General features: G+C 39.1%; 1 protein-coding gene across 3 annotated transcripts in view; it reads right to left on the bottom strand.

Annotated features, from left to right (window-relative positions):
- Window positions 1–4,525: 4,525 nt before the first annotated feature.
- The window catches only part of LOC107092716 (striated muscle preferentially expressed protein kinase-like), a 57,459-nt gene continuing 53,699 nt past the window's right edge, over window positions 4,526–8,285 (bottom strand). For all 3 annotated transcript variants that reach the window (XM_015387326.1, XM_015387325.1, XM_015387327.1), the window contains exons 39-41: window positions 7,303–7,378; window positions 6,945–7,094; window positions 4,526–6,831 (exon numbers count right to left, since the gene is read on the bottom strand). In XM_015387326.1, the coding sequence (XP_015242812.1) occupies window positions 6,576–6,831; window positions 6,945–7,094; window positions 7,303–7,378 (482 nt within the window). In that variant the 3' untranslated portion in view covers window positions 4,526–6,575. The remainder of the gene's footprint in view (window positions 6,832–6,944; window positions 7,095–7,302; window positions 7,379–8,285) is intronic.

Genomic DNA, 8,285 nt, shown 5'->3' with positions numbered 1-8,285 from the left:
ATTTTGTAATGCCATCCTGAATGTAAAAGTGTGAACAGCCTCTGACCAAGAAGTGTCGCCCAGATGGGTCTCTCTGCAGATCTAATCATAGCGTGGTCTAGTTAAGCCAGACCAAACAATAATGTTTACAAACAAGACTGGATGATGGCAGCCCCTTTGAAAAGTTATACCCCCTGAAGTGATTTGGTTGATTTCCTCCTTTAATACTAGAGAGCAGTAGTACCGTAGATCCTCACTAGGAGGCAAGGAACTGTGCTAGCATGATGTGTAAGCTGTCATACGGAACCGAGCTTGGCATGATTACCTGCTTCAAGCTTAGTCTGAACTCAGTACGGATCGGTTTCAGAGGGTTAGTGTAACTGGGGCTATAGTGTCCCCATGATTTAAGTCTGCCTCCATCATTCCAGTCCCCAAGAAGCCTCAAATAACCTAGTTTAATGACTACCAGCCTGTCGCATTGACTCCCATCATGATGAAGTGCTTCGAAAGGCTGGTAAAAGAACACATCGTCACCAGTCAATCCCCAACATTTGACCCTGTGCAGTTTGCCTACTGACAGAACTGCTCCATTGGGGACGTAATCACCTCCACAATGGAGGTGATTACGTCACCTCCATTGACACCTGAGCCTAGCACATCTGGAGAGGAAACAACACCAAATTGCAGATGCTGTTCCTGGACTTCAGTTCAGATTTCAATATCATCATCCCACAACATCTAATGGGAAAACTGGATCATCTAGACTCCAGCACATCCCTTTGCAATTGACTGCTCGACTTCAGGAAGAAGCGGCGAAACCAAACTCTACTGCTCATCAGCAGCTCAGCTGTAGAGGTGGTCAACAGCACCAAATTCCTGGGGGTGCACATCACAGACAGCCTAACCTGAACTATGAGCACCACCTCACTGGTCAAAAGGGCAGAGAAGTGCTTGTACTTCCAGCAGAGGATGAGGAGAGTCCACTTCACAACCTTCTATAGAAGCGCCATAGAGAGCGTTCTGACCAGCTGTCTCACTGTGTGGTGTGGAGGCTGCAGTGCCCCAGACTGGAAGAATGTGAGAAGAGTGGTGAGAACAGCAACAACATATTCTCATTATCAGTGCGTATGAAATCGTACGAAAAGTTATGCACACTATTTCGTACGTTTTGGACGTTTTTCCTCAAAAAACCACATCAGTGCGCATGCGCTGGCAGACAGAAAATAAAAAAAGCAGATCCGTGGGCGGACGTAAAATTGGGAAAAACAGTGCAATCAGCACTCATTCATGTCTCTAACTACGCTGCTTGCTGTTTTATATCTTAGGGTTAGGTGTAGGGTCAGGGTTAGGGCTAATTGTAATTTATATTCTATATTCGTGAATGGTGCATCAAATGTGCATGCGCATACGATGAAAAAAACGTCCAAAACATAAGAAATTGCGGTGCATAACTTTTCGTACGATTTCATACACACTCATAATGAGAATAGGTTGAAAGCAAAGAGGATCATCGGGGCTCCTCTTCCCTCGCGTTGCATTTCCTGAGCCCATAACATCATCCGCGTCCTCTCACACTTCCACCATGGACTGTTCTCATAGCTGCCCTCTAAGAAGAGGCTTCGCAGCATTCGTTGCAGGACCAGCAGGTTCTATAACTTTGCTTTTTCCCCGCTGCCATCAGACTGTTGAACTGTTGAAACTCTAATCAAGTCACAAATCAAGACTCTGCATCACACTTTTAAACATTATATTTGCATGTTATGGTGAATTTTCAAATCTCTTTAAACAGAACTCAACTTAATGTTTCTACTGCATTTTGAACCATATTCTTCTGATCACTGCTGCTCTTCATAAATGGAAATGTTAATTTCCCTGTTGAAAGCTGTCATTCACAGTTGAAAGCTGTACCTATCATAATAAAATTTTTGTATACACTATATGTATAGAAAATCACAAAAAAGTGTAGCTTTCTCTTATTTTTGGCACTTTTGAAGCCGCAAGGGGAGACCCCTTTGAGGAAACAGCGAGGCTGCAGGTGGTGGCAGGACGACGCAGAGGAGGAAAAGTTATTTACCATCTATTGTCATGGGAAAAGCAAGATCTCTCTGCAACATGACTGAGGAGCTTGCAGCGCTTACCTGTTTCCAGAGAAGGTACAGGTATTCTAGTATTATGTGGTTCACGTAGCTATGGATCTGGCCAACTTTAGATCAGTTAGCCTGACCTCCCATCTGATCTTCATCAGATGTTGTCTCCAATGTTGACAGTTCTTGATGCCCACAAGTCTCACTTCCTGCTGCCAGACAGGGACGTGATGATCCACTGACAGGTGGCAGCTTGGCTTGCATCAAATGGAGAAAGTCTGGGTTGACAGAGTTGAGGGCCAAGCTGAAGCCCACAACAAGCACAACTACTAACCACAGCCTTACCTCAGTCCACATTTAAAATCTGCAAAATGTCCCTTGTTGAGTTGTTGCAGAGTGGACCAGGAATGCCTGTGGGCATGAGGGTGTGAGTGGCTTATGGATTGACGGTGACATACTGTCCTTAATCAGTATGAACAGTATGTCCATGGAGAACAACGAGAGTGATCTCAAATATGATGTTTTTCTGAAAAAACAGGATGTCATACAGTTGACAAATAGCAGGTGTACAGGCAAATGTACAAATCAGGGTGTGATATGGCTAATAACACAGTAGTAGCTACTGTGCAGCGTAGTGCATACTATTTGGACAGGTTATAAAAAAAAATTAGGTTATCATATGTCAGATAAAAAAATGTATTTCGGTCTGAGTTTGTGCTACTGTATGCCTATCCATTATTTGACAATGTATGCTGACTGAACAGAACAAAGCAGTGGTGGAGGCAGTTTGAGCCTCTAACTCTTGTGATGCTAGAGGGCAGCCCAGGTTATACGTAGATTAAGGTAAATAGTAAAAACTACAGTCATGTTGAATCTTTGTATTGAGCGAAGTATATCCCCAAGCAGCAGATTTGCTGATATATTTGTTTCTGGTGACAGCGCAATAATAAAGAAGCCCAAATTAATGCAGACTCAAAATCAGATGCAGTGTACACTATAGACATGAGGAGAGTGCCAAACAGAAGAATGGGCACAGAAGCAGCAAATAATGTACTTTAAATTGTCAAAATATTCCCTGGGACATATAGAAAACAGCAGGAGACATCTTTATAAAAATTGTATAAGTCAAATTTGGTATGCAATGCCCTTTAAATCCAGTGACAACACCTGTCTTAGAGAACAGAACAATGGTGGAGGGGAAACCGACAGTGCTTAATGGGTAGAAAATGTGGGTGAGATATGGGTTAGTTAGTCAATGCAGATATTGATGCAGAAAAGGGAGACACCAACAGGTTCTAGTGGTTCCTTCAATTTCAGATTCTGGAAGACCCAATTAACACCTTCCTCTTATATCTTCAGTACAGGTAATTTGGGAAGGGTAGGGTGGGTGGTTTCAGTGAGTCATCACTCCTCCTCCCTATTTAGACATCCAAATTATTTTAAAACATGGGGGATTTCTCTTATTTTCTTTTTCTGTCCTGATTCTAATGTTCTTCCTACAAATTCTGAAGCTCTTATAACATCCAAAATGGACCACTCCCTCTGCCTAGCTCCCACATTTTCTGTTTGAATTAACTTCAATGCTATTAAACTATTAGATTTCTTCACCAAGTTTATGATTTGGTTTCCCTAGAGTATACCTGAAAAATATGCCAGTATGAATCCAAATATTTGATAACATTTCCTTTATTTTTGGAACTGTAACAACTGTCATTCCATTTCCATGCCAGACAAGAGAGATTTCGCAAATTAGCTGAAGCTGTAGTAACAAACTGTCACTCATAAATGAACAATTTTAGCCAAAACACACACACACAAACAAAGCAGCCACATAAAAAAAGTTACTCTTACACTACATAACTTTACCCTCTGGGTCTAATTTCCATCAAGAGAAACAACAACAAGATATCTGCAGAATATACTACAAAATGTGGCAAAGCCCTGTTGTTGCTTACAGACATAATTATCTTTATTTAATCATCAAGGAATAGAGTTTTTATACTGCACAACACTTTAGATTAATGCAGCATTGCACTTGCATGCCTCTTCTCATTCAAGCTGAAGTTTCCTACCTAAACAAAAATGACTACAATGAAACCAAAGAAGAGCTGGGGCTAAAGAGAATAAATAAACCAGAGAACCAGAGATCTCATGCCAATATATGTAAATTAGAAAATATCTTAACCATCAACCTTTTTAAGTTGATGCAGCAAATTAATGGGGATTTCTCAAAGTTCTCTTCCTTAAGTTTCTTTAAAAAGTGCCTGATGGAAAAATCAGAGATCAATTTATTCTCAGTGTAATGATGAGAATTTGTAACTGTGAGTCTGTGAAAGGTTAGTCTACATTTATTTGTTACATATTTTTTTTGAGTTAAGGCCTTCTGTATCTGGTACTTCCATATAGTTTAGAGTAAGCTATTTTAGAAGTCATCAGCAAAACTGCATTGTAAAAAACAAAGGATCAAAGGAGCCCTTTTTTAACACATAGCTGATGGTAGATGAAACAGAAAGCTAAAACAAGAACTAATGAACTCCTCATCAACATCCTGCTTTACCATTTTACATCCTGGCACTTAGCTCCACCAGGAGCTTAAGTCAATTTCTAAAACACTCTGCAACTGACTGTCAAATGTTTGACCAATTTATGATGCTACTTTTCTAGCCCTTCTCAGCTTAACTGAAGCCAGTCTCAGCAAACATTTAGAAACATAAAAAAAAATAAATGTTGATTTAAAAAGTCATTTTGGTTTTAACTGCAAGCATTGAAATTAACTGGCAATGAGCATCTGGTCATATCCCTGGAAGCCCTGCAGGCATGAGAAGCAGGTGGCAATAGAGCAATAGAAACTTAACAAAAAAAAAAGCTAAAGCTAAAAAAAGAACACTTCCTTTCCTGCTTGCCAATCCTAACCAAAGTGTTCATATGGAAAAAAACTTAAAAAGAAATCTAGCTGAAAATGACTTTTCACATGATCGAAGTGATAGCACTGTACCACTCAAGTCTCCATGGGATTTATGATTAGTTTTATCATTACAATGGTTGAAGATGGAAAAAAAGTATATATATATACAAGGAGCTGATATACATATATATATGTATATGTATATCTATGTATATTTGTATATATATGTATGTATCAGCTCTGCAGGGCAGCTAGCTGCTACATAAAGCTAAAAACTTATAATTGTAACACCTATGAGCCTTTGCTTCACAGAAAGCAAACACTTCCAGGTCTGTATATTATTATAATAAAAGCAATGTTGTAAACGGCCCAAAAACTGCTCCAAGTGATAGCACTGTAACACAGCTTGCTGAGACATGTTAAAAAAGTGATAGTTTAAAAACTAACGTTTGTTTTTCTTTTGCTATATTGCACTGTTTAGGCAGTTTTTTACTGTACTGAAAAGTTTATTTTTTTGGTACTTTTGTAGTATTTGTAATGTTTAAGACCTTAATATTTACCAACCAAAAGCCAGATTTCAATGAGACTAGGAAAAAAATTCATACACCCCAAAAATCTTGTTCATAATGATTATATTCTTTGTGTAGAAATATGTTGTGTTTATTTTCTTGTATGTTGGTGAAGAAGTATAAAGCCTCTAAAGAAAGATTGCTATCCTGCATACCTGCCTGCAGGGAAACACTTGTGCTTTTAACATCCCTGCTGGAAGAAAATGTGTTTCTTTTTTTTAGAGTAAAGTTAATGACCTTACCACACCATATAGAAAATTTCCCAGCTTTCGAAAATTAGACACTTATCAATATGCTCCTCTGTATGATGAGCATCATTCTTTCCTCATAGCCCTTGTATGGAAGCCACATGTATTAACTTCTAAAGTCAGGACATTAAACAAAAATCAAAAGAAGAGTAGTCCAATTTTTTAACTGCTACATTCCTGACCTTCCGTGAGTTGCTACAGCTATATTCAAGCTCATGTAGCCCATCTTAGCCTTTGCAGAACAAAATTAACCATAGCGGGTTGCTGTGAAACTAGGGGGAAAAAAGCAGACCTGATGGAAATTATTTAATCTGCCTTTGATTTTGTTATAGAGTGAATTGTATTAATTAATTTGACATCAATAGGTTAAATGTGGGTTTTGTTGTGAAGATGCGCTCCTCAGTTTGGAATTCACCCAGTTTAGATATCAATAAGTCCAAACACCACCGTTTTATTTACAGTGACACTTTCTGTGATGAGTGATTCTTGCATCAAGGTAGATGCAATGGTACGAAAACAAGAGTTTCATTTAAAATGAATTCAAAAGTTGCAACTTTGAGGTACTTGTTTCAAAGACAGCATCCTCTTCTGTTTGATGAGGCTCATGCTGTGGTTATTCGCCTCTTTCAGCATGACCCAAAGTTCCCTTAGCTGTGAAGGCAGTTTCTTAGATTCTTGTTTGGAACCAGAGAGAAAAGGACAATAAACAGATTCCAGTCGAAAGCCTTGCCTCACTCTGAAATCGACTCTCTCCACCTGTAAAGTCCTGCCAGTGGGTATTTGGAAGTCTTCACTGTGTGACAGGTGTAGAGGCTGACGTGGGCACTGTTGGCTTAGTAGGGCTGTTGGGTGTTTGTGGGGAACTCTGGTAGGACCGAAGTAGGACTTTGTGCTTGGTGGCCACCTCCTGCCGCCGGCGCTGCTGGTCGGACAAGAATTCCTTGAGACGAGTTGTTGTAAAGGTGAGAGTCTGCCTGCGAAGGCGCATCAGGTAGGCATCTTGAAGCCAGGAGTTATTGAAACAGTCCTTGATTGACGGACGGGCCCTGGTTAGAAAACAAAGCAAAAAACACGCACATTGTTAGAGTTTGAAAATTTTATAGGCAGCACGTTGAAGTAGCTATTTTCTCCTGAAGATAATAAATTGTCTTAAGCTTACCAAGGGTAGCTACACAGGATCTTTTTTAGGAACAAGGAGGCACTTTGTGACACATTCTGATAAAGTTTAGACAGATCAAACTTGGCTGCCAGGGTCCTGGCTTCAGTCTCCTGAGGATCGTTTTCCATGAAAGGCGACCTGCCACTCAACCTGGAAAACAATGATGAATACAATGAATCACTGTGTGACAATATTCTGTACTTGGCCATGACAAAAATCTTCCCCACACAGAAGGGCTGGAAATTTAGACAATTCTAATACAGAAAACTATTCCAATCATAATATTGCATTGTGTTTAAGAAATAGGTTTCTGTTTATACACAGTTTGATAGGAGGAAGCTAAAAAAGCAGTACTCACATGATAAAAGTCAGGACACCCACGCTCCAGATGTCTGCTGGAGGACCCACAACATCTCCTTTCAACATCTCTGGAGCTGCAAGCAGAAGAAATAGAAGGAATCACTTTTATTATCTTTAATTAACCACTCAACTTAAAAAACTCAGACTAATAAAACATATTCAAATCACAACTGAGAGATCAGGTGAAGGAAAACCAAACCTGTGGAGTCCCTATGCTGTCCTCACAATGTCAATTTCTGTGTGTGTGTATGTGCGTTTGTGTACGTGCATGCTTGCGATTATATACACATATATATCACTTGGTCTTTCTGTCTATTGTTATTTTCTTGGTCACCTGCGTAGGGATGTAAATGAGCACTTGTGGCACAATCTGGCATATTTACATTGTAGCGGTTCATTATGCACTGTCCCTCCTAAATAACAAAATTAAATTAAATATATTCTTAAACACAACACCTGTATAGTTATTTAAGTAGATACTAGCACCTGTAAACATACTTTTCTTATACCATCATTTGTTTAAAAGAAGCCAAACTTCTTAAGGTTATCTTGTATTACAGACCTCAAGGTTTTTTAAATGTGTCTCAAAGATCTTAATTTGATTTAATCTTCTGTCTATATATTTTCCTGTCCATGATTCCAAATCGGGGTATTAGCTAAAAGGAGTATAGTCCAGCTGCAGAGTTTTTACAGATATTTGATAGCAGTGTTGCGCACGTGAATGGGAAAAAGGAAAAATTACATTTCCCTATGACTGCAAATGCCTTTTGTTTTGATTTACTGTCTACTAAGGTAAGAAAGTTGTAAAAATTAAAGCTATCTTAATGGCGGTGGAGACAACAAATTGCAAATCCAGAAATTACAACCCAGATCAATCCCTCATTAATTGACTAATGGAAACTACCATATATATTATTTTACATGTCCGGCATTTGTAAGGGTGTGTATTGAAAAAAAATAAATAAATAAAATACTAGTCTT

The sequence above is a fragment of the Cyprinodon variegatus genome, unplaced genomic scaffold (genome assembly GCF_000732505.1).
Source record: "Cyprinodon variegatus isolate N-32 unplaced genomic scaffold, C_variegatus-1.0 Scaffold391, whole genome shotgun sequence".
In the NCBI taxonomy this organism is placed as follows: Eukaryota; Metazoa; Chordata; class Actinopteri; order Cyprinodontiformes; family Cyprinodontidae; genus Cyprinodon; species Cyprinodon variegatus.
This window is presented reverse-complemented; position numbering and strand designations above follow the sequence as displayed.